The 27,685-nt window shown below is 42.1% G+C and overlaps 1 protein-coding gene across 3 annotated transcripts in view; it reads right to left on the bottom strand.

Moving 5' to 3' along the window:
* Positions 1-27,685, bottom strand: part of ATP6V1H (ATPase H+ transporting V1 subunit H) — a 67,504-nt gene that overhangs the window by 23,208 nt on the left and 16,611 nt on the right. For 2 of the 3 annotated variants that reach the window (XM_053248913.1, XM_053248912.1), the window contains 7 exons: positions 24,178-24,291; positions 23,051-23,155; positions 21,136-21,177; positions 10,117-10,214; positions 8,233-8,425; positions 6,972-7,150; positions 2,320-2,445 (listed from right to left, as the gene is read on the bottom strand). In XM_053248913.1, coding sequence (XP_053104888.1) covers positions 2,320-2,445; positions 6,972-7,150; positions 8,233-8,425; positions 10,117-10,214; positions 21,136-21,177; positions 23,051-23,155; positions 24,178-24,291 — 857 coding nt within the window. The remainder of the gene's footprint in view (positions 1-2,319; positions 2,446-6,971; positions 7,151-8,232; positions 8,426-10,116; positions 10,215-21,135; positions 21,178-23,050; positions 23,156-24,177; positions 24,292-27,685) is intronic. The other variant, XM_053248914.1, reaches the window with a different exon arrangement.

Raw genomic sequence — 27,685 nt, forward strand, 5'->3', positions numbered from 1 at the left:
AACTATAAAAGACATCCTTGATCCAGTTCCTTGCATATCCTCACACATCCACTGGCCATGACTCCTATAACAGGGCTGCCACACCCTCGAGGCTCTTTAGCCAAGGCAGAACTACCCTTGCGGGGTGCTACACCCTGGGCTCCTGAGTGGGGTGCAGAACCCCAAATAGTTTTCTAAATTAGTGAAGTCCCCCCGGTCTCTTGGACTGGGCAGACCAGCCCTAGTGGGTGCAGTACCCCAGTGCCCCTTGAATGAGGACTCAAGTCCAATACTTCGTAATAGTTCTAATTTTCCAAAGAAAAATTTCATATGACCTCTTTAATGCATAAATATATTAAAATAACAAACAGATTTTCCCATAAAACATCTAAGCTAGAACAAGCCTAAGCAAACGGTTTGGTGTAATAAACCATGCTCAGTGCTCTATTTAGCATGCCAGGTGAAGGCACTTAAATATAGAAGCTGAGAACCAAAAGCAGCAAACAGATAACAGAGAATACATGAGGGAGGAGAGACTAGACCTTTTGCAAAGAACATATTAACTCTTTCAGTGACCAATGTATCTCATGGCTTCTTTCATCTCATCCTTAACATTAATATTAGGATTCAATTGTTATAACTAACATTGCTTCCTTGATCTTGTGTCTTATTATATTCCCTTCAACAGCCAACATTGATACTTTTGTTTTGGTCAATTTTCCATTCTGTTCTTCTTTCATGTGTATCGCCCACGGTTTTGTTAAACTTTTATTATGCTGCATATCAGCCAGATGTTCTTTATATCTTTTCATTAATGGTCTTCCTATTTCTCCAATACAGAACACTGCACATTCCACACATTCAATTTTATACACTACCCCCTTCACCTTACACCAACCCTCATCCTCCTCACAGATAGAATCCCTCCCTTCACATCTATTATCATATAACTGAGATTTAATTAAATGTTGGTTTAAATTTGTAGGTGCTGTACAAACATTATCCTTAACTCCAAGTCTACTCAAAGTTTTCTGTACCTGCCACACAAATCTTACAAAAGGTATTTTTAAAGCTGGCCATCCTTTCACAAACTTTGCACCCCTACACCTACATAGTGGAAGTATAAAACCATTAACTTGAGTAACTCTTCAGCCTTTTCCCTAGATGTCACAATGTGCTCACTAGCTGACACACTTATAGCCATTAATATTGTAAGGAAGAGACATTCTCAATTATTTGTTGCTTTACAGTTCTGGGGTGTGCTAAATCTGTGAGGAGGATGAAGGTAGATGTAAGGTGCTCAACACCCAGCATTTAGTGAAAGTCACAGGACCACAGTATCACACTCCTAGCTATTCTGAGGGGTGTGTGTGTGGTTTTTTAAAAAGTTTTGGTTTCCATTTCAATGACCAACACACTCTTAGCAAGTATCTTCCATAGTAAATTATAATCTTAATTAAACTATTATGCAAAAATTCAGATAAATTCAGATAAGCCCCTATGTAGCGGAACTGTGCTGTTTAGAATAAAAAGCCAGCGATATTCTCAAGTATGCTTCTTCTGTCTGAATAAAAGCAAATCAGTATTACTGAAAGCAATTTATTTGCTTCACACTCTGCTAATCCCTTTGATCTGTAGGACAGACTCATGCATATCTATAGTCAGTTTAAATGTTAAAGCAAAGAAATCAAAATACAAATTAAAATATCATAGACACTTGAGTAAACATCATATTTTGAATACATTACATTATTGGTTACTGAGGAAACTCTTTTGCCCAATTAAAAAATGTTAGTGGAATGATATGACTGCTGCGGAAAACCATTTCTGTATGGGTGCCTTTTGCCACAGCCATTACTTTAACACACAGATCTGAGTTTTTGTAAACAATATATATAAAACCCAGAATCGTGTATTGTTTCCAGAAAGTAAGTTGTAGGTTCTAAAATATGTGTTTCATATTATAGGATCAAAAAAATCTTCAGTTTAAGAGAACAACATGTCCTTGGCACAAAAATTGTACACAAAGGAGTCTGAAATGTCTTTTCCTCACAAGCAGCTCCCTATGCCACATGGACCAGCCTCTTTTGAAACAAAGGAGAGTTTCCAGAACAGTATGCGAGAAGGCATAAGGATAAGATAAGTGAACCACTGGGTATGCTCAAGTCCCTGAGAATGTCTAAAGTTGCTCTTTGAATCCCAGCCCATATATTCTTACAGGATGTCTAGCAAATGAAATTACAATCTCTCTTTGTGTTAGCATAATGAAAGTGTAGTAATAGTTATTCAGAACTGCACCACCAATTTTTAAAAAGTAAAGAGAAAAAATTCAAAACTTACTTCAATAGTTCATAATTCTTTTCATTTAATCGTACAGCATTTTCTCGCCAGAACTTCTCAGACTTGTGAACAGGACTCCACTCTAGTCTTCCTGACTTGAGCTCAGAACTGTACTCATCGAATGAACTGCAGGATAAAACACAAGAGGCTGAAGAACAAAGCTGATGCTCAAGAGTCTGAGAACAATATATCTAAACTGTAAGATATTATTTAGCCTTGTACATGTAAAGAGAGGGAAACCCAATTTGAAACTCCCTCACTGCACTTCAGGAAGTTTATAAAGATTACTACAAGAATTGCAAGAGAGATTTTACAACCATAACTATGAGAAATTAAAAATATACAGACGTACATTTAACCATAGCATAACATTTGTGTGATGAACGTGAGCTACATATATTTGCTAAGGTTTCCAAGATCTGGCCAAATTCACATGATACACTTCCATTTTTAAACAGTCAACGCTTCATTTGGAGGAGAAAATCAACCCCATTCATTGGAGTAATACTAATCTGTTCTTTTCCTAGTGTGGATTCCGTTTTCTGCCTCAGACAGAAAAGGCCTCCACCCACTTTATAATTCCTGTTAAGCATTGCTCTGGGGAATTCCCTAAGTTCCTAGTCACTCTTCTTCTAAGTGTGGTTGCTGACCATGCAAATGGCCGCCGTGCACGCACAGAGGCCATGTGCATGGTGTCACTGCCATGCAAGGGGCCCTGCGTAGCAGGAAGCTGTGGTGAGTGGCGGAGGAGCAAGTACAGACCTGCTCTCCTCACTCTCATAAGGTGCCTGGACTGCCCATTTGAATCGTGCACAAATTCTGAATCATGCACAACCTTACCAGATTCAAATGCTAATTTTGTTACCAGGTAAGAAGTTATTCAGCTCAGTTCATTAGAATGGGGTGGGGCTGGAGAGAGTGAACACCCTTTTGCCCACTGCTGGCAGCTCTTTATCATTAGAAGGTGGGATTCTTTTGCCCAGGAAATTCAGATTGAAATGATCCAATTTGAAATGTCCTTTTGGCAAGCTGCTGCTGAGTGTGGAGGGAATATCCTTGTTCTAGCTGACATAGACTTCATGGACATTGTTTGCATTCCAGATCTCAGAACTGGCTTTGGAAAACAGCAATGTGCCTTGACTCTTTATATCAGCCTGGCATAACAAGATTATTATTGTTTAGCTAATTTAGAAATATCTTATTTTCTTTTTTGTTTGAAAAGCCAATAATATCAATTTCTGAATTAATAAATAGCTTTATTAATATTGCAGAATGTGCCTATGGATTTAATCCCAGTGAATTTAAACACTCTGTAACTATACTCATTACAGGTATTTTGTTATATGAGATACTGAGGCATCCCCAAATGCCTAGAGGGCTTCAAAAAGCCTATTTAAGGCACTTGCAAGCAATGAAGAGTTTTTATTATTTTTCTGAAATTTAAATAAGGGCCATCCAACAACAAAAAGCCCTTGAACACAAAGTCCCTGACAAGCAATTATTTCTACTCATCATATAAATACAAGCACTAAGGAAACTCTTCTTCTGACGATCTATTTGACTCTAATGGATGCTTGATTTACAAATCCCTACTAGGGATGTGCATAAAACCGGTTCTCCCGGTTCGGTTCGGATCCGAACCGGGTCCGAACCGGACCAGGGTGGTTCGGTTTTGGTTTTGCCGAACCACCCCCCCGGTTCGGTTCGGATCCGAACCGGTTCGGATCCGAACCGAACCGGTTCGGATCTCAAAAAATAGCTGGTTTGAAAGGGGACCTTGTGTTCTACCTGCCACCCAAATTTCAAGTCGATTGGACCTTCCTCTGATTTTTGGCGATTTTTTTAAGTTTTAGTGACTTTGGGGCAGTTCGGGGGCATAGCATGGGATCTGGGCAAAAGGAGTGGGGTGGGGTGGTAGTGCCTAATGGGTGCAGGCTACCACCCCAATTTCAGGGGGATTGGGCAAAGGGCTGATTTTTGGTAAATTTCTGAAAATTTCATGTCTTTGGGGCAGATTGGGGCATATTGGGGCAGAAAGTGGGGGCTGGGGCAGAATAGTGGGGTGTGGTGGTAGTGCCTAATGGGTGGAGGCTACCACCCCAATTTCAGGGGGTTTGGACAAAGGGCTGATTTTTTGAGAATTTTTGAAGTTTTAGTGACTTTGGGGCAGTTTGGGGGCAGAAAGTGGATCTGCCCCAAAATAGTGGGGTGGGGTGGTAGTGCCTAATGGGTGGAGGCTACCACCCCAATTTCAGGGGGATTGGGCAGAGGGCTGATTTTTTGAGAATTTTTGAAGTTTGGGTGTCTTTGGGGCAGATTGGGGGCAGAAAGTGGATCTGCCCCAAAGGAGTGGGGTGGGCTGGTAGATAGTGCCTAATGGGTGGAGGCTACCACCCATCCCCAATTTAAGAGTGATTGGGCAGAGGGGTGAATTATGGTGAATAGAAAAGGTGTGAATTCTCATTCTATCATAGCAAATGAGATATTTTTCAATTAAACAACTCTCATGACCCCACTTTCACTTTTTCACACTTTCCTTTACTATGAATAATATGAGGAAGTAATCAATTTAGCACACTTCACCTTATGAAGACAAACCTCATACAAATAAATTCACCATAATTCACCCCTCTGCCCAATCACTCTTAAATTGGGGATGGGTGGTAGCCTCCACCCATTAGGCACTATCTACCAGCCCACCCCACTCCTTTGGGGCAGATCCACTTTCTGCCCCCAATCTGCCCCAAAGACACCCAAACTTCAAAAATTCTCAAAAAATCAGCCCTCTGCCCAATCCCTCTGAAATTGGGGTGGTAGCCTCCACCCATTAGGCACTACCACCCCACCTCACTCTTTTGGGGCAGATCCACTTTCTGCCCTCAAACTGCCCCAAAGTCACTAAAACTTCAAAAATTCTCAAAAAATCACCCCTTTGTCCAAACCCCCTGAAATTGGGGTGGTAGCCTCCACCCATTAGGCACTACCATCACACCCCACTATTCTGCCCCAGGCCCCACTTTCTGCCCCAATATGCCCCAATATGCCCCAAAGATATGAAATTTTCAGAAATTTACCAAAAATCAGCCCTTTGCCCAATCCCCCTGAAATTGGGGTGGTAGCCTGCACCCATTAGGCACTACCACCCCACCCCACTCCTTTTGCCCAGATCCCATGCTATGCCCCCGAACTGCCCCAAAGTCACTAAAACTTTAAAAATTCACCAAAAATCAGCCCTTTGCCCAATCCCCCTGAAATTGGGGTGGTAGACTCTACCCATTGGGCACTACCACCCCACCCCAAAATTTTGCCCCTGGGCCCCTTTTTACCCCCCCGAATCGATTCGGATTCAGATTCGGATTAAATCCAAATCCGAACCAAATCAAGGGTGATTCGGGTGACCCAGATTCGGGCACAAAACAGAACAGGGGTGATTCGGTTCGGGTCCGAGCCAAATCACCCGAAATCCCAAATTGCACACCCCTACTAAGCACACACACAGAGAAGAAGCAGGAGGCGGAGTGTGGATTCTATGATAGCATATTAGAGTGGATTGATGGTGTCTCATTGAAAATCTCATTTGCTATCATAGAATCCACACTCAATACCTCAGAAACAAGAGAACCCTGTACCCATGGGGGTGCCCCTACCAGAGATCCCTGTACCCCATGGGTTAGAAACCCATGGGGGTGGTTGGCACCCTATGTGCACTACACCACCACTTGCTCTGGGCCACCCCAGCACCCCCATGTGCACTTATAGGGCTGCTGAAAGCTCCATTATAACTTATTATGAGGAAAAACCTTAAAGACGCGTAAACTTCAAAAATCACTTAAAAATCACCTCTTTGCCCAATTCCTTTCAAATAATTCTGATAGCTTCCTTGCCCACCCTAGGAACTACCACCCACCACACTGCACTCTACGACACCCCTTTCCCCCCGACGTGAAGCTATACATTTGCTGCAATCCTAATTATTCTCTATGAGGAATTCAAAAACACTTAACAATTCACCAATAATCAGAGGAGTGTCCAATTGCCTTGAGATTTTTTGGGTGGTAGGCACCCATGCCTGTCTACCACCCACCCTGCTTTTGTGCTCCTAGGTCCTCCACAACAGGGGATATGGACTGGTTTGGGTCCCATTATACTCAATGAGAAAAATAATTAAAAATATTTCAAATATTCATAAAAAATCATAGGGGTGTCTGATTGCTTCAGGGTTTGCATGGTTGTTGGCACCCATGAGTGCTCCACAATAAGAAATAATGGCCTGGTTTGGGTCCCATTATATCCTATGAGAGAAAAATAAAAATATTTTTCAAAAATTCATAAAAAATCGTACGAGTGTCCGATTGCTTTGGGGTTTGGGTGACAGGTACCCCTGGGTGCCAGCTACCATCTGACCAATTTTCAGCTTTCCGAACCGATCCGAACCGGTTCGAAACGAACCACCCCCAGTTCGGTTCGGATTCGAACCGAACCAGGGGTGGTTCGGTTCGATCCGAACCTCCGAACCGGAACCGGTTCGGACCCGAACCGGTTCGGATCCGAACCGGTTCGCACATCCCTAATCCCTACTCAAGTGGGGAAAGGAAAACCAGCCATACACTCCCTATAGAGATTCTGGCAATAGACACCCAAGACAAATTTACCTGAGGTCCTGGACACTCTCCCCAAGTTTGTCCAACAAGAACTTGATATCCTCACTTATGTCTTCATCATCATATTTCTGTTGATCCAAGTTCTCCAGCTGCTTTAGAACTTTGCACTGAATCATGGCAAGAGCATACTCTTGACGAGTTTCTCTTTCAGTAGATTTTTCTAAAAGATTCTGGAAGGAAAAGAACAAAAGAACTTCATGAAGATCTTGGTTGCCACTAGTAAAAAAAAAGTACTGCTGCCCTCCTCTTTGTATTACCACTTTCACAGGACAGGATACATATGCATTTTAATAAATTCCTGGCCAACATTCAGCAGAAGGGATTTGCCAGGGCTGCTCCACTGTTTCTTAAAGAAGTAGCACTGTGCGGATGCTGTTTGAAGTCTTTACACAACTGCCCTGTCGATGTCAGCCCCTGTTCTGCTTGTTGTGCAAGCTCTATGATCATGCAAGTGCAACACGAATACAAGAGATGGTGCAACTTTGCGCATGCACGTTCTTCTTACAAGTGTACAATGTTGTTGTGCTGGCATTAGTCAAACTTTTCTGGAATCAAATTGCTATGATAAATATTGATTTGAGAAAGTGTTTTCACTTAAAATTTTATGTTTGTCTCACTATCCATAACATGAAGTTAGACATGACTAGGAATGGTTGCAATTAGCTATTTGAAATTAAGGTAGCACTGAGCTAACTACAAGAGGTGCTTAGCAGTTAACTCCCATTCCTAGTTTATCTTTTTAAGTGGTGGCTCTTTTATATTTAACAGGAGGAAAGCAACTATTCCTATCCCACTCCAGCACAGCGTTCTTCCAGTGCCTGTTGCTGCCTTGCATTTTGTCTGTCTTTTAGAGACAGGGAACCATCTTCTTCTTATTCGTTTTTCTATATAAACTGAATTCAGAATGTTTTTCTTGAACAGCAGCATATAAAAATCAATACTACTTTGTGGAGCACTGAAAGGACTCTATGCTCAGTTCCCTCCATATCCATAAAAGCTGCACAAGAGGAAAGAGGAACTGAGGCAGGATGGTGGATGGAGTTCAGGCAAGGTATTAGCAGCAACACTGACCAATTACTATTTCAAGATACATTGAACAGCAAAAGATGTGAAGATGGGAACTGGAAGTAGGTTCGCAAGTAAAAGGCATGAACTGCTGTTTGTATCAGGACCAGAGAATCCAAAAGTGAAACATTTTGGACCTTCCTTTTAGCCCATTATTTGTGCTTACTCATGTTCATATTTCACTGACCCGGAATGCTGCCAGGATGATCCTGGTTACTTTCTCTTTCACAGATTCCTGAAGGATATCAGACAGGACTGGGACGATATTATAACGCCGCAAATATTCACACATTTGAGGACTGAATGCCAACAGCCAGATAGAGAAAATCATCTGATACTGAAGCTGGAAACCACATTTGTTACTTAACACTCCCATTATACTGAAGGGGAGAAAAAAAAACACATGAAAACATCCCATTAAACAGAAGTTGAGCAAACTGCATTTATGATTCTAGGTATCTATGTTCCGAAAATCCTCCTTAAAAGCACTTGTTACAAAATATGGTGGAAAACAAAAATGCCACAGCAGATGAGCGTATCACTCTGAAAGCTATTTGGAAGCACTTCAGTTTTAAGTATCAGTTTAATCAAAATGTATATATTCACATCCAGACACATTGGTCTTGTAAAAGGAAGGCTTACACACACACACACGTACGTACGTTGGCAGACAGTGAACAATGCCAAATGGTAGCAGATAATTCAGTGAAGTTTGCTAAGGGAAGCTTTAGAAGGGCTGCAGTTGACAGGGAAGTGCATGAACCAGCGGATGGCCGGTTCAGCAGTGGAGGGGTTTTACCTTTTAAGCAGGAGGGAGGGTGATCTTACCCACCCCCAACACATTTCCCCCACCAGCGCTGTGTCCAAAATAGCTTGCGTGGGGCAGTGACATACCCTCTTGCTGCCTCACAGTGTCAGACCAGAAGTGGCCAGTGTGCGCATGTGTGCACCAGCCACTTCCGGTCACATATATGACCCAAGACAGAAGTAGTGTTTTGGAAAATAAGTTAAGACAGATAGTGCCTCCTCTCATACAACATGCTGATCCCCTTTTGTCTCTACTAGTATCCGCCACCTACCAATGGAGAATGCCTCCCATTTATTGCTTACAAAGCACATAAAACTGATATGTGCTGCTCCAAAATTGTAAACACCACCAGCCCTGTTCTCTGGCTTACAATCTAAAAGGTAAAGACAGTATCAAAGAGAAGGAAAGAAAAGGGAGTGAAAGAGTAGAATCAATCCCAGGCAAAGAAATGTCAGAACAGGTCAATGGAAAAATCTCATCTTTCCTCCATCCCGTGAATAGTGGCTGCTTTAGAGTCCAAGATGGAAGAGGGGGGGTGGCAGTTGATCAGGGCAGGCTGGTAGAAACGGCCTTGCTCTTCTTCCCTCTGCTAAGCTGAAGAGCTGATGGCAAGGGACGGGGCAGGTGACAACTGGACCAGACTGGCCACTGGGAATGACAATGCCCAAAGACTGACTATAGCTCCTCCTTTACCATAATTCCATTGCACCTACAGCTTGTCAACAAATATTTTAAATTGTATCTATTTTATTAATATTGTTAGCCGCCCCAAGCAGTAGTGGACTGGAGGGGTGGAGTATATATATTTTAAATATATAACTACTTATTCTATAACATCGGTCATTGTAATTCTCCAAACAGAGGTGCTCTCTGACAAGATGTATTGGCTTTGAGGGTCCTAACCCTTTAGACTTTTCAGAGGTCTATGGGTAAGTGTGTATGGGATTCAAGCACAGGGCTTTGACAGAGATATCTCTCTGTAGTCATCTGCCTGCTTTCATATGCTGAATTATAGCTTTTTGAATCTTAAAACATTATGATGTACTACAAACTGTCATGGTTTCCCCTAACAGGTACAGGAAATTGTTTAGGAAGGATGAAGATAATTCTGTAGACCTTCACAGACCTACAATACAAGGGTTTTGGGGAGACAAGAGTTTTTAGGACTGATATGTAAGACATGCCCACCCCGATGCAATTTGAAATATGACCACTAGGAAAATATATTTGAAGTTTTGCTTTTTCTGTGCAATAAATACTCACCAGCTCACCCCATCAGATTCCACCCATGCAAAGCGGTATTCGTTGACCCTGAGCATCAACTGTAGGCATCCAGCAACACACTGAACATATTGTGAACTCTGAATGGAAGAAAATAAAGCATTGTTAAAAATATAAAAAATATGTAAAAACTCACAATACCACACTGCAAAGAGATAAGTAGAACAAAGTGAGAATGTTTGAAGTTCTCCAGCTGCCTATGCCTCCTTTACCACAATGGAAACCAGCCCATCATTGCCAGTGCCAAGTTGCTTTGCCACAGCTGTATCCAGACACCGATGCAAAAACACCAACTGCGCCATGGTGCTTGTAAAGGCCCCTTAACCAAAAGTCTCATTTACCATACAATGAAGTCAGGCCCATAAATCAGTCAGTAAATCAGCCTTATTTGAACTTAACTCTTGGATGACAATTTGGATCAAACATACTCCAGCAGTGATGAAAACGATTCATTGTACTTTTATATATGTCTTTCACAACTCCATGCTCCACATATTCTTTAACTATGGTGAGGTATGATTGCCATGTGTGTTTTAGCCTTCACTCCCATATCTAGTGAAAAATTGATGTGAACAAGCTTACAGTGCTTGGGCTAAATTCTACCCATATCTGCATGACTAAGAAAATTAATCTTGAGCACACGTGGTTTTTTCCAGAGCAACCCTACAGAATGCTCTTTAATATTTCAGTTATTCAGTGAGGTCATTCACACAATCAAAAACTGTGTCCAAACCAGGTTTGGAAGTTGCGCGTGCTCCCACTTTTCGGTTGTGTGGAAGCAAGGTAAGAGGAAAACCTGGGTAGAAGTGATTGTGTGAAAGCAAGGCAGTAGAAAAACCTTTTCCTCTTACCTTGCCTCCACACAATCACTTCTACCCAGGTTTTCCTCTTAGCTTGCTTCCACACAACTGAAAAGTGGGAGTACACGCAGCTCTCAAACCCAGGTAAAACACAATTTCTGATTGTGTGAATGGCCTCTTTATGTCTATAAATGCTTTGACCAGAACCTGTTCTTTCTATTTCTTGTAATAAAAGAACACAGAGCATGAAGAGACAATATTTTGTTTATTTTCATAATATAAATGTCTCGCTTTTCATAACATCTATACAAATAGTTTTAGGGATCGAAGTTTCCAATAAGTTTACAAACCCTTTTGCAAACTTACTGTTATTTAAACATTGTTTTCCAGGTAGAATCTTTCTTATGCCCCCTCCCCTGGCCACCCATAGCTATTTGAAGAGTTCATGCAGAGCAATATTAATTCTACAAATTTGGGGGAGCATTTTGACTTCAAATGAATCTGCAAATGTTTGCAAGCAACCTCGAAGTGCAGGAGGTGGCCAGATTCAACCAAGGGCATTTAGATTTCCCCTTTTCTCTGTTCATAGCAAGATCTTTGCAAAGACTGAGGGAGCTGCAAAGATCTTTGCTAAGAGGTTGAGGGATACCCTCAGGCACCTTTACAATCAACAAGCCCAGAGCAATACATTCAATTTCCTACAGAATGTAGTTAATGGTGGATTAGTGGTGGGAACATATTCATCTTAACTCTTTGGGTCTCAGATGTCCTTGCAAATCACATTCTGCAAGCTGGTTGGATTGTTGGCTGGGATTGGCTATTTCCTGTTGCTTCCAAAAAGCAAACACAGTCTAGAAAGCTAGGAAGTTCTTGCTGCTTCCGACTAGCAAAAAGGGGGAAGAAGCACGACCATGGAAAAAAACCACCATGGCATTGCTGGAAGAGTCATTTGAATTTTAACTTCTTGGTTTTACAGGCATTGATTCCAATGAGAAATCTGAAGACCTGAGTATTGAGGACTGTTCTGGGGAAGCAGAATTTGTTGTGCATAAGTTGTTCAAGAAGCACATATATGGTTGCAGACTCCATAAAATGTGATTATGTTACAGTTAATTTATCATTCATGATTAATGCACTGCTATATCTACGTAACTATTATGTTATTTCTCAGACAGATAGATAGAACAATGTTTTTAACCTGGGCAGGTCTACCCCACACAATGTTCTTAGAAGTGTATGTACTTCACACTGTAGTGCATTATTGATCCCACTAATCTCTTCAGGACTGTATTATTGTACTGAAAAAGATAGAGTTTTTTGTTTTTTATGTGTAAATGGCATCATGCTTGCTACCATTTTATTTTTATGGCTATTTTGATGGTACATTTGACTCCAAAGCCAGATACAATTAATATTGTTGTTGACCAAATACAATTGGATTCCCAGTACAATAGTAGAAATGTAGCCAGAACTGACTGAACCGTGATTCCAAGAGCACAATGTGCTCTAGTTGCCTCCAAAAGCTGCCATGGATTTGGCAGTAGCCACTAGCTAAGAGGTCTTTTAAAAGGGGATTAGACACAGAGGAGAGAGATAGAGATATGAGACCATGCTCAGAGGCATTATGTCCCCTGAATACCAGCTGCCACGGGTGGTGAAGGAAGCCAACAGCAAAAATGAGCTATTGCCTTCATTCCCTCTTGTAGAATTCCTAGAGGTATGTAGTTGGCCACTGTAGAAGACAGAATGATGGCCCCTTAGTCCAATCCAGTAGAGATCTTATGGATGAGAATATATCAAATCTTGTTAACAATATTATCTCAGTTTGACAGATTTCTCCCCATCCCCAGGCAAGTATGTCTTAAATCAGCACTTAATGAAAAATATATCAGACAACCAGGTCAAGGGCAAGGTCAAACTTTCCAAGCAACAACATTTTCACACCAGTGTTCCCTTTAACAGGGATTCCCAGATGTTGTTGACTACAACTCCCAGGATGCCCAAGCAAAAGCCACTGTAGCTGGGGATTCTGGGAGTTGTAGTCAACAACATCTGGGAATTTCTGTTAGAGTGAACACTGTTCCATACCTGCCAACATGTCCCAATTTTCCCATTGGGAAAATAGGGACATGTTGACAGGTATGCATTGTTTCTGTGCTGACTAAAATGCCAGAAAAGGAAATGGCAACAAATAAGTGTCAGCCTAAGCTACTACTGAATGCTGATTACTGCTGGCTTCTCCCATATCAATCTTTACATAAGCAGCATAAAGACAAAAACATGTACACAAGGACACTTAATTCAATAGGCAATCCTTTGCTTTCAGAAGCAAGATATATAAAAACCAAGAATATCTGCTCTAGATCTCTAACCGACATTCCAACTATACAAGCTGAAGAACACTTTTTAGGATGGAGTCTGTATTATCAAACATGCCTGTCTCACAACACTTGCAGAATTGCTATTGTTCTATAAGCAAATCTCACAAAGGCCATCTTCCTACATTGCTTTCAAACAAGTCCTTGAACTTTAAAGAAGCAGCCATGACTTTTTTTTTTCTACATAGAGATGATCTCATTGTCTGTCTGTCTGTCTCTCTCTCTCACACACACACACACTCACACACACGACTTCATCAGTGTTTATTTTGCAATGAGTGTGCTGGCTGGGAAGCTATAAACATAGCTTCTCAAGGCAAAATACATGCAGGCTCAATGCAATTCAGAGTGAAGAGTTCATCTTCTTCACTACACCAATATTAATTCAGTGTAGGAAACATTTCTGAAGTAGGCCTAAGGGATTCAAGTTTTTTTTTTGTCACCTTAAAAAAAGTTTCTATGTGTCTGGGTGCCCCCTCCTTACCAACTGCAACCGGGTTCTCAGAGGGAGGAGCTGGCGGGGGAGGGGGCGGCCTCAGACAAGACACAAATGCCACTCTCCGCATTGTGGTCAAGGTGAGCTGCATTGCCATGGCAACAAGCCAATGAATGCAGGCTGGCAAGGCCTTGCTAGATCTTGAGCCAGATGGTAGGGCTTTGCTTGCATAAGTACATGAGTGTCAACCTTCCTGGTGCTTATTTAAGGGGCTAGGGAGGGAGGCCGAGGAGGAGAAAGAACAGCTAACTGGTGGTTCTGGCTCCCAGGAGAAGAGTGTTGCCAGTTTGCTTGATTCTGGAGTCGCACAGATAGCACCCCTCTATATGATTTTGGATTGCACTGAGCAGAATGAGGCTACGGGATTGTAGTCCCCATTATGAACTTTTCACCCTGCCCAGTTGAAAAGAATTGGCACAAAGCAGGTTCATGGTGTTGCGGGGAAATCCTCTGGAACCTTGCCCTCCTGTTTAATTCAGCCCCTTGCGATCATCCTTCCATTAAATTGACAGACAATGGGGCGTCTAACTGAACTAAAGAGGATTAGACAAGGTTCTTGCAATAGAGCTTGTTGCCGGATGGAGACAAGTCAACACAACGAGGGTGTATGCTCAAATTAGCTTTTATTCATGATCATGAAGGCAGAGTACAAGTCAGAAGTCTGACAAGCACTAAGCACTCAGGGTATGCAGTTTCCAGTTTATATAGGTTAAAAGTAAGCAAGCAAATCAGTAATTCTATCAATACATGTCATTTGTGATTAAACATATGCTTTCCTGTGGTGCCAGTTAGAGCCTTGGACATGAGTTACATGAGTTACTGTTTGGCCTTTCTGCTGACCCTACTCCTTATCAGTATCTCCTGATGCCAGTTATTTTTCTTTCTGCTGAGTGGGGGATTTGTCTCATGACCCTGGTTACATACCTGTCCTGTCTCCTGTCTTCATATCCTTGACTTGAACAATTTTATTCTGGCCTACTGGCCTTACATTCTGTTTAGGAGCCTGAACCAAACTTTTACACACTTATTTGTGGGCCTGGATTAAACATTTCTTTATCAATAGTACAGGCAGTGTTGGCAGCATGCCTACAGGTCTAGCTGACAAAAGGACTGAAAAAGGACACACCTGCCCCTCAATAACGAGGTATGACAGACTATGCAGACCCTATTTCAAAAGGTAAACCACTCATGGGAGGAGTCTCCTCCCCTCAAAGAGAAAACAGTGAAGCATTCTTCAGGAGTGACACATAGTGTTCTCTCTAAAAAAAATTATCTGTGTGTGGAATGAGTTTTGTAGGTGTAGGTGGCAATACAGGTGCAGAGTGAGGCTGGTGATGGCCTGTGATCGACCACTGCTGCGGCCCCTTGGCCATGCCCCTCGCATCTGATGTCAGACGTGGGGCGTGGTCTCCCTCACAAATGGGACCATGCAGCCCCATTTTGAAGGAAGATCGGCCAATGCTGCATTAGGCATTCCAACCACGCAGCCATTCCAACCACGCTGCCAATGCAGCACAGGCCCATCTCCCTCCCAAACGGGTGGGAGCTGTTTGAGAGGGAGATCAGCCCCACTGTATTGGCAGCGAGGCCAGGAGCGGCTTTCCTTGCCTTTAAAGGCAGGGAGAGTCACTCCAGCCTGCGTTGCCAATGCAGCGTGGCCCAATTTTGTTTCCAAATGGGGCTGCATGGCCCCCTTTGGGAGCAAAATAATGCCCCCTCCGTATCTGACGTCAGATGCGGGGTGTGTGTGTTGGGGCCACAAGGCATGGCGGTGGCCCGGGTTCTCTGAACTCGTTCGCTCAATGGTGGCTCTGCCCTTCAGCAGCATCAAGGCAGTGTGTGTGCAGCATGATGTAGTGGTTAGAGTGCTGGACTAGGACCAGGGAGACCCGAGTTCAAATCCCCATTCAGCCATGATACTAGCTGGGTGACTCTGGGCCAGTCACTTCTCTCTCAGCCTAACCTAGTTCACAGGGTTGTTGTGAGGAGAAACTCAAGTATGTAGTACACGGCTTGGGGCTCCTTGGAGGAAGAGCAGGATATAAATGTAGGAAGAAGAAGAAGAAGAAGAAGAAGAAGAAGAAATGCAATAAGAGCAAAAGTCGAAAACTCCACCACAAACAGCAAGTGCCGCCTTTGTAAAGAAGCAGATGAAACCATGGACCACCTAATCAGCTGTTGTAAAAAGATCGCACAGACTGACTACAAACAAAGGCATGACAAAGTAGCAGGGATGATACACTGGAACATCTGCAAAAAATACAAGCTACCTGTAGCCAAACATTGGTGGGACCATAAAATTGAAAAAGTTGAAGAAAATGAAGATGTAAAAATATTATGGGACTTCCGACTACAAACAGCTGCCACACCAGATATAACTGTAGTCGAGAAAAAAGAAAAACAAGTCAAAATAATCGACATAGCAATACCAGGGGATAGCAGAATAGAAGAAAAAGAAATAGAAATAATCACCAAATACAAAGATCTACAAATTGAAATTGAAAGGCTGTGGCAGAAAAAGACCAAAATAATCCCAGTGGTAATTGGCGCCCTGGGTGCAGTTCCAAAAGACCTTGAAGAGCACCTCAAAACCATAGGGGCCACAGAAATCACCATCAGCCAATTACAAAAAGCAGCTTTACTGGGAACAGCCTATATTCTGCGACGATATCTATAACAACAACAACAACATTGACAATAAAATTCTGGCATCCCAGGTCCTTGGGAAGGACTCGATGTCTGGATAAAACAAACCAGTCAATAACACCTGTCTGACTGTGTAAATAAATAAATAAATAAATAAAAATATATTCAATATGGGACTTTCTAGATTCAATTTGAGTGGCATCTAAAACTGAGTGAACACCAAAAACATTTGTGCGCACACACCTTAAAAGGAACACTGGTGACACAGATAATCAGCAGATTTCCCACCGCATTGGTCACCAAATTGGCTGACAAGGACCCAGCAGAGACCAGCTCATTAAAAACAATGGGTGTGTTTTATTTGAACCTGTCCTGAAGACACCTCAGCTCTAAGATACACACTCAAGTACAGCTATTTCCCACAAACACACATTTGCATAGCTCGTTCTTGCTCTTTTGTCTGGTCAGTTACACCCAAAGGTGACTAGGTCCACGCAACAATGGACACTTTTGTTTTGCACTGAATCTCCCACACTGAATCTCCCACAGGGAGGGAGAATGGCTTGGAAACTGCCTCAGGGCATGTTCCACAGTATATCTACCTCTAGCCAAAATACATGGCTTTGGAATCTGTTTGGATCACACTATCTGACATATACACAGGTTGTAGCCCTTCGCTTCTTGCTCTTCTTCTCCACTTTCTGCTTATTCCTTGTGAGGAGGCCTTGCCGTCCAACCAATGTGCAACCGACGCACCAGCTTATTGGGATGAATAGGTAAACCAACAACTTGCCCTTCTAAGCCTTCTCACCACTTTTCTCCCTTCTCTGCTCCCTTCCTTGCCTTTCAGGCACTTTTTAATGCAAGCCTCTAGCCAGGCTCTGGTTTAGAACCTTAGCCAAAACTTATTGCAACTAAGACTGCCGTTTAGTACAACTAGCCAGATTTATTACATTTGCCTAACAAAACCTCTTCCTCCTCCTTTATACATGATTCCAACCTTAATAAAGCTTCTCAACTATATTCCCGTTTCCTTTGTTCTTTCCAATACACCAAAATTTGCTTAAATTGATACTGGAACCGAACTGCTCTCCAAGCCAAGCTAATTTCCCAATTCAAGCCAAAAGCATAGTTGAGGTATCTAGCCAGCACTTCAGGCAGTTCTGGCAACAAGAGCAAGCCAAGATAAGTTTTTGTGAATCGGGGGGGGGGGGGATGTGAAGGAAGACAGGGGTGGCTGCAGACTCTCCTTAACCTCCCCCCAGTACTGTGGCCTAAAGGAGAAATAGCTGGGACATCCAGGCAACAGAGAGGCAGACAGCATGTGAAACAAGGTCATAACTACTTCCCCTGCCACCAAATACTATTAGCCTTCTCATATTACCCCCAAAAGCCTTAGAAAAACCAAGCCATTGGGAAGTCCTGACCATAGTTGAGGTTTCCATGTCAAAATGCATATGGAAACAGTATCAAATGGTCATTAAAAGTGATCAGAATTCAGGTTACATGCAACCTTGAACTTTTGTATCACCAGCAGGCTTTTTTAAAAACCTTAAAATGCCAACTTTTAAAAACCGAAAATATTTCTAGTCATTGTGGTTACTGATATAGACATAAAACTGTTCAGTGGGACATTGTCTAGAAACAAGTATGCCTTTTTACATACGTACATTTCAAATATATATTTGGGCTGGGGGAGGAGTACAAAGAGTAAAAATTAACAAAATTAAATAAGCAATACAATCATAAATAAAGAGAAGAAGAAAATATTTATTTAAGTTGTATAGCCAATACGAATTTAGTTCATATAAGTAATTATCTACAACTCAGGTGCAGGCCCAGTGCTCCCTCTAAGAGGGATTCCCAGATGTTGTTGACTGCAACTCCCAGAATCCCAAGCTGCAATGACTTTTGCTTGGGGATTATGGAGTTTTAGTCAACAGCATCTGGGAATCCCTGTTAGAGGGAACACTGTGCAGGCCTTCAGCAAAATAAAAATTTAAAAAATCCAATCCAGCCTCATAGCTGAACAAACTGCTCATCTCTGTTTAGCACAATCTCGGGTTTATTTCCATGAGATGCTTCTATTAAATAGGCCTCAGGCTAAACAAAAGATGCTCTAGGGTTGCATGTACCTTGTTGGCCACATCTGAACAAAACAATTCACACCAGACAGCTGCCAGAGTAAGGGATAGACTGGTTGGCTCAACAGCGAGTCTCACTTTACTCAAAAACGGAAACAAGCAGACTAAAATTCTGCTTCCTTTCTCATGTACTGGAAGCTGAGTACTGTAATTTGTTTTAAGCATTCATTACCCCAGCCTTCAACCCTCTGCTCCAGTACCACTGGAAAATTCATAATGATCCAATAAATATTACACCAAATTATATTAATTGATGAGCAACAGCATCTCTTTTTCCTCTTTGCTATTCCAGAAACATTTAATGCAGCCTTCATTTGATGCAAGTGTTTTTATTTCTTGGAGACATCAAGTGGCAACACAGCAGTATAGCTTCAAGATCAATTTTTGAAGCACAGTATCTTCAGATCTGTTTTAGGTCTGTAAATATTGTAACACTCAAGGCTCAGCAGATCTATATTGATCCTTTAGCATTATATCAATGGACCTAGCAGGTGCTCACAAATTTTATTTACTTTTTTCAGCATTTACAAGAAAATGTAAGATAGCCATTTGCAAAAAATATATATAAATATAAATATAGAGTAACCCCAGTGTTCTTTGCAGATCTCTCACTATTTGTCTTCAAATGAACTGTGCCACTGAATAACTACAAAATTATCTTTTTAAACATCAGTATCACAAAAACATTCTTCAATGTCCTCAAGTAAGAGAAATGGTCCATAAAGGCTATGTTGTTTTGCCTCTTGGGGAAAAAACCCACAGAACACAATTTTACAATATACAGACACATGTTAGAAAGTAAGAGGATAAGAACTCTACAGACAAAATTGATACCTTGTTTTACAACTTTTCTCCTTTAAAACCCCCCACAAAAAACCTATTGGTCTGGTGTCCATCTTGGATCTATATAAACTGAAATGCAAAGGAAAATGTCTAACTGCATGTTCTCTGTTTATCAAAATGTGAAGTGAAAGACCATTATTCAAACCATGGCTTACTATTGAAGCCTTAGACTTTGGGGCTCCTCACTCCCCTTCATATGTGTGAGGAGAAAAGATTGTTGCTCACGAAATGCATTATGCGAGTACCAGAGGCAAGGACAACGTATCCTGACCCCCGACCCTCTGCTCTGCCTGGGGAAGAGGAGGATTGTCTGGGTGCGTGATGCACACACCTAGCTCCTTCAAGGTATTGTCTGAGGGGAAGGGAAGGTTAATGAACCTTCCTCCCCGCCGCCAAGCCCTTCTCCAGATCATGAGAAAGGGCTCACTGTTGGCTTGTGTTTAAACTTACCTTCATAACCAAGAAGAGTTTTGACCTATTAAGGTAATTTAAAATAAGGTTTTAATCCTATGTCTGTCCATCGTCCACCCAACAATAAAATGGTCTTCAAGTGCTCATGATGGACACACAAAAAGCCTCAGAGAGAAAAACCAGTTTAACTGCTGCTTACCCTTCCTTTCCAGTCCCCACCCCACCTTCTCCAACCGAAAAACAAAAATCAAACTTACCTTGGGGAAAGGGAAGAGAACCAGCAGCAGAGGGCTCCCATGGTCATAGGAGAAGCCCCACAGGGCCTCTCCTTGGCAGTAAATGATGTGCAGAATATCATTTCCTCCAACAACTATAGGACTCTACTACAAGTGTGCATGTGCATGTTGCAGTTCCAGCCCTCTCCTTTCTAATACTCACCCCATTTCTAATTTTAATTGTCTGGACAAGACCAACAACAAAAGCTGAGAGCTTATGAACCATATAAACCTACGTGAGGGACCAAATATCGTATGTCAATATTAATTGTGTGCAAAGACAGATTATGGCTGAGGCCCACTGTAATTGCCTGGTAGCCACTTTCTAACCAATCCTGCCTGGTTCTCTGAAAGAATATCTTCAAATCCTTCCTCCATAATAAATAATAAATAAAATAAATTTTCACTTTTGCAGTGGCATCCCATTGGTAGCTCCGGCTTGCTCCTTTCCCCTTCACATAACCTAGCTTCTTAGCCCCAATAGGTTGCTACCATCCATAACCAATGCCAGACCTGGCATTGGAAGCACTGAACACTCCATGCAGTTCTCCTTACAACTACTGCAGAGATCCCTTACCTACTACATTCCTTGCCTCAAAGAAAAGAGTGGTCCTTCTCACCTGACCTGAATAAAAATAGTAGAAGCATATGTATCAACATGGAGTACAAATCTGCTTTAATGATACTGTACATCTGGCTAGGATTCCCTGTGTTGCCCTAAAAATAATCATACTGTAATCATGCCAAAGGCAAGTTTTAAAGCTTTAAAACAGAAACACACAATTCACTGGAAAGGCACCTCAAGCTCAAACTAGTTGGGCTAGATCTGAAGAAAAAGGTTCTGTTTAGTTTCAAGAGATTTGAAGATATATTTGCATATTGGTTATTTTAAGAGTCTCCCTAGTATTGGTTTGCAGCATTTGCAATATTAGTTGCATTAGTTTGCCACAAAATATTGCATCACAATATTTCAAAAGGCATTTTAAGAAATTAGATACAGGTACTTACATCAGTTCCAGATTCATTAGCACTTCCAGTACCACGCACTTTCTAAGATAAAAAGAAAAAGAATCGGTTCTAAGGGCTCTGAGTAAGATACAGAGGCAAGTCTCACAATCAGTGAGACCCGCCTTAAGAGGGTTTGTGGGGAGAGCGGGCTTAGCCTGCTCTCCCCACAGACGGTCATTCCTGCAGCCCTGGGCAGCCGGATTGGTTGCCCACATGACCGCCGGCTCCGTCACAGAGCCGGTGGGGGATGCGGGGATTGGGGGCCGTGCAGCCCCCGGAAGTTCCAGGATGCCCTGCATGAGCACGCAGGGCATCCTGGAGAGACCCACAGGGCCAGGAGGTTGGTGTCAGCCTCCCGGCAGGGGTCTCCTCATATGTTGCCGCAGCACGGCAAGACATGATCAAATAGACAAGGTTAACGGAGCACTCGCTGCGCTAACCTCGTCTAAGGGGAGGGGGAAATCAGAGGGTTTGCTGCCAGGAGCCGCACGGCTCCCGTGGCAGCACACGGCCCTCCAAAAGCAGGCTAGGCTCCCTTAGCCCGCTTTTGGTGGATCATGAGAATCTCCTCACATTATTAGAGAATGGCCATTGGCTACACATTGGCTTACAAGACTGATTAGGAAAATAATCCCATGTCCGTGGTACTAAGTATATAGCTCAGTTTTAATAGAGACGCACTGATCCAGTTGGCAAAAGACTCCATTGATCTTCTCGCCCACCTCATATCTGGCAAGATTCCACCCGCTAAATATGGCTCAACCAGCTTTGCAATTAGTCACACATCTGTAGGGACTACATTTGGCTGACAACTGGATTCACACTGCACTCTTGCTACACTGCCCCAAAGGAAATAAAATAGTAATCACTATATTCTGGGTCCTGCCCACTTTATTTACAATCCAGCTATTCCACACCAACATTTCAGCCAAAGTCACCACCATTTCCCTGAATACAGCTGCACTTGTTTGCATACGATAGGTTGGAACCTAACTTACAATGAAGCTCACACAAGTGATTTGCTCTGACCCCTTCACTCCCCAAAGCCTTCACACTCATTCCACTTGTGTAGGTCTGGATCTAACCCTATATTACCATGAGTACTACTTATATACTGTTTTTCAACCAACAAACAAAAAAAGTCCTCAACACAATTTACACAGCAGAGGTATGAATAAGGTGTTCTAGTAAGAACTAATTATCCTACTTTCCTTTCACTATCTCTACAACCGGACTAAATTTGGTTCAAATTGAGGTCCACAGGTTAGATCTCTTGCACCTCAGGTGTTCACATGTCTGCCATCTTGGACCAGGGTAGATGACATCATCACAAACTATGGCACTGAGGTTTCCCTATGTGCCCCTACGGCTGTAGTAAATTTGGTTCAAATTGGTTAGGCAGTTCACAAGTTAGCCCACTTGTGCCTCAAAAGTTTATGCGCCCACCATCTTGAATCGGGGTGGATGGCATAATCACAAACTACATCACTAAGGTGTTCCTGTGTGTCACTCACAACAACTGTTCCTCATTTGGTTCAAATTGGTTAGAAAGTCCACAAGTTAGCCCACTTGTGCCTTAAAGGTTTATGCATCCACCATCTTGAATTAGGGTGGATGACATCAACACAAAACTATGCCACTGAAGTGTCCCTGTGTGTCAGTGTTTTCCCTACTGGAAAGGGAAAACCTACTTGCGTTTTGGGCAGTATAAAAATATGTTACATACATACATACATACATACAGTAGGCTAAAAAATGATTCCTTGTCTCAAAAAGGCTCCCAGTCTTAAGACAGACAGACCGACCCCACTGGAGAGACACCAGCAAGAGTCACTGGACTGGTTATGCAGAACTGAATAGGGACAACTGTTCTCTCCCTGCCAAGTATAAGAAAGCCACCTCTTACAGGAATTACCTGTGAACTAAGCTGGGTTTTAATCCAGTTGAAATAGTAATTTAAATCACTGCCTTCCATCAGTTCTCTTCCCCAAGCTGCCAGTTTAGCAATTATTCTGGCTGCCTGAAAGAAAATAGAGAAAATAAAACTTTAGCAACACATGTTCAGGAATACCAAAATAAAGAATGCCAATGAATACTTCTGCTCAATATTAATAAATACTTTTCAAAAACAGCAATGTTAAAAATCTAAAAATATCAACTGGTATCCTAACAAGGCACACATGTTAGGAGCCTCTATGGGGATGCAACAGGAGCCTGTGTGACATTCCCCCATCCTCCATGTATACTGTTGCGCAAGAGGGTGAAACTTCCCAGCTCCCTTCAAGCAGCACAACTCTTATGCCATCAAGTAGCATAACTCTTCAACCACATCATCTTTCTCATGAACATGGATAGCATAAGAATTACTTTATCTTACGGCTCTTTTTGTTTAGCTAAGGGCAACAGAAAGCCAAAAGGGGGTAGAGAAAAGAAACCACACTAATTGCTTTTGCTGCTGTAAGGATCCATATCTTATCATCAATTTCTTAATTAGTCTGTACTTGAACATTTTTTTAAAACCCTTTAGTCATTAATTTACATAGGGCAGAACAGTTTAGTGGATTACATTTTACATTAAAACTGCCCAATTAAGTCTTCATGGCCCTGCAGCTTTAACCACAACATGCCCAAACCAAGCCAAACTGATAGGGCTCATAGTACATCCGGAAGGTTTTCAGGCTTCAACTTAATTCTTCAGCCCCATAATTTGAGGGAAACTGTTGAAAATGCTGCTACTTCCACACACAAAAACCAACACAACCTTAGATCCCTAAATTTTTAATTGTTAAATTAATTTTTAATTTAATTTAATTGTTTTTTAATGTGGAGATTTAGACCACCCTCAAAATGTCAGAATCGGTTATATTTAAGATGTACTAAACTGAATAGAGGTTTCCAGTGGGTTTTACAATTATGCAGCACTGCAGACCAAAGACTTATTGCATTGACAGAGATACTTTTAAAAATATACACACTCACACCTTAATGGAACTGCCTTTCAGGAGTTTGCAGTTCCCTTCGTGCAAATGACTGAAAGCTTACCATATGCACAGTGAAATGATCTTGACGATTCAACATTGGTAGGAAGTAGGACCATGCAGTGTTCTTGCCACGTTTTGCATAGTCAAAGAAAATACTAACACGTTGGTGATTTTCCTATAAGAAGAAACAAACAGAAAATTTTATTTATTCAGTTTGGGAGGGATTGCAAATTGAGTCTCATAAATCAAAATATTGTCATAAATCAAAATAATAGGGAAAGTGAGCAGAAGTAGGTTAGTATTTAATAAGGAAATGCAAGATCTTGTACAAAGAGACAACCACAGTTAATTTCTTTTTGAAGAATGCCTATTTAGCAAGTCGCAACGCTATTAAAAAGGATCTGGTGGTTACAGCTAATGATAACATGCTTCCTGTGTAATGCATTATGTAGCCAACTCATACAAGCACACCATATTGCATTATAGTGATAGGAAAATTACTTTTGCTAGAGTACCAGGTTCCATTATCATCGCATTTCAGGGGGGGGGGGAATAAAACAAAAGAATGGATATGGTGTTTGGAATTTCGATGAAAGCAAAGGGAGTACCAATTTTAAAAATAGGGGGGAGGGGGAAATCAGCACAGCACCCCAGTTATTAAAGCCACTGGGGACTGGTGCCAAGCAAGAATAAGATATCCAAATAAAATAAAATTCCAAGCAGCACCCAGTTAAAACCAATGGGGCTGGTTCAATTTAAAAACGACTGGAGTGGGGGAGGGGGGTTTGAGAATGAAAGCAACAGCAAATAGAAGAGTTAAAAAAAAAAAAGAGAGTCACATATAAGCAGTGTTCCTTCTAACAGGTTTCCCCAGATGTTGTTGACTACAACTCCCAGAATCCCCAGCTGCAATGGCTTTTGCTTGGGGATTCTGGGAGTTGTAGGCAACAACAGCTGAGAAAACCTGTTAGCGGGAACACTGCATATAAGCCAGTAGGCACTCGCTGTCTCTCTCTCCACTCACTGTGCCTGGCAGGCCAGCCCAGACCACAACCACCAGTTTCCACTCAAGTCTCTCTCTGATCCTCCTGAAGCACAAAATGGGTTTCTGTCTCCAAGCAGCCCCTTTAATACATTTTGAAACTCTCTCCTTCGGCCTCCACCCTTCCTGATCCCTCCCCCCAGCCAATGTGGGCGCAGTTGCCCCTGACAACATTTGATTTTAATAACAAGCCAAGCAAGAAGCAAGGAGATCGCAAGCCAATCGGAAGCCACTGCCAGTAAACCAATCAGCAAGGGGAAAATAGCTCTCCAAAATGGTGCTCGCCACTCAAATCAATTTGAATGATTCAGGCTCGAATCAGGGCTAATTCAATTCAAACTCGAATCACCCCGATTTGAGCATCAATCGATTTGTCTCAAATAAATTTGCACATCTCTAATCCATCGGTTCCACAATTAACTAACAGATTTAACCCATTACAGTGTCTTAGAATAAATGCTCTTAAGGCTATTTTGTAACACAGCTACTGTGCTCGAACAGAAAGCATATTAGATTTAGTGCCTGGTGCAATCTCAGCTGAAGCAACAGCACACCAAGTGAAGCTGACAAACTTCTCAGCCTCACTTCCTCCACCAATTGAATGGAAACAATATAGTGGACCTCATGGGGGAGTTATGGGTATAAATGAGATATGGACCGTAAAGCACTCTTTGAATTAAAGTACTGGTAAATGAATTTCAGATAATGATGTTTCCCAGCTATATCTCAGCCATATCATTTATTGCCAACACACTGTAATAGAGAGATATGCAATTTTTATAATATGAGAGTGTTTCACAAAGCAGTGGCAGATGAATGTCCATGTCCACGTGTAAACTGATGCTATGATCCACCTCATACAGTTTGCTTTTGACACACTCTTAAATGAGGTTAGTCTCATCTCTGTACATTTTGTAGCCCATCACATCTTGAGAGCTTGAAGCGACCTAATATTTACACCCACTTGCCAACAAAGTTTCTGAAACATTTATAAAATAATAAACTTTGTAGAACATTATACAATATAAAATCACTTTTAAAACATCCTAACATATCCAACGCACAACAGAAAACAAAGAGCCATTTTTATGAACAAGAAGTCCTCAAACTGTTAACACTATTGGTTCCTGAAAACTGTATCTTAAATGAAACGTCTTACCTCAGAACCTATTTTCCCCTAGGAAACCATGCTATAAATGGGAGTTTGGTTCCTGAACAAAGGCCGAATACTCTGTTTTTTTGTGTTGATCATGGAGAATCAGAAGTTACTCACCCCTGCTACCCACTCCCCTTTCAGTCCCTTTCTGGCTGTCTCACTTTTCCATGGAAGGAAGGGAGACAACTGGCTAGTTCACCTCCATTTCCTTCTCCTGGGCATTGGTTAGACAGAGAAGGAAGGTGGGCATGAAGCAGCATATACCCTGGGAAGGGCTGTCTCCCTCTTTCTATCACAGCACAGCAGCTGAGCCTGGAGGATGAAGAGCCAAAGCAGTAGCAATGGCGGTGAGGAACCATTTTGGGTGAGTGAGTCAGCCAATTCCTCGGCAGCCTCAGACAAAGCAGCAGCTGCCACCAGGACTGCCAGTCTCAAGGCCACCAGGACTGCAATGTCTCAGTGACAATATGAGCAACTGTCTCCACCTCATCCTCTAACCCACATACCAGCAGCTGCCTAGCAAAGCTTCCCCTCCCACAATAAGCACCGTACAGTGACACACAGTTGCAAAGTTGAAACAAGGTGGCAATTCACAAACATCTTTATTACCATTCGTCTTAAGTCAAGGACTTCCTGTATTTAACACTAATACAAAGTTGCCAAATGCTGAATTCAGCCAGCCACAAAAATCCTTCAAATGACTATAGTTTTTAAGACATTCCTGGAAGCCAGGACAAACTGGAGAGGTTTAGTGGATATATACCACTGCCATGAAAGCCCTGGATGTGGTCACTGCTTATCAAACAGTGGCAGTAACCTCAACAGAGCTTCTTCTGAAGATCTTAAAATATGAGAAGGAATGTAGAGAAGATAGCAGTCCTTCAGATAACTAGTACCCAGTCTGTGTGGGGCTTTAAAGATCAATGCCAGCACTCTGAATTGTGTCCAGAAATTCTCCTTCTGAAATTCTACTCATGGGAAATGAGAAGGCAAAGGTTATACTTATACGACGCCTTCATGATACTGAGCACCAGAATCTTGTTTCTAGGGGAAATAAGACCTGCTCTCCTCTATTTTTTTAATATCATGCCCCCTTTGGGGAATAGAGCTGCTAAATATTTAGCTTTCCTACACTTTTTTAAAGTTTAGGATAGCATTTACTAGGGCCCGTATGAATGTGCTGCCCTCAGCCCTTTTGGAAAAAAGATTTGATAAGGGATTGTCAGATTTTGGCCTATGTCCTTGTGGTGCAGGCTTCCCTGAAACGGTTTTGCATGTGCTGTTATATTGCTCCCTTTACTATGATACTAGGAAAGAACTCATATTCCCTCTGTTACAGCATTTTCCAGGAAGAGCTGACTCCTTTTATTT

The sequence above is a fragment of the Hemicordylus capensis genome, chromosome 4 (genome assembly GCF_027244095.1).
Source record: "Hemicordylus capensis ecotype Gifberg chromosome 4, rHemCap1.1.pri, whole genome shotgun sequence".
Classification (NCBI taxonomy): Eukaryota; Metazoa; Chordata; class Lepidosauria; order Squamata; family Cordylidae; genus Hemicordylus; species Hemicordylus capensis.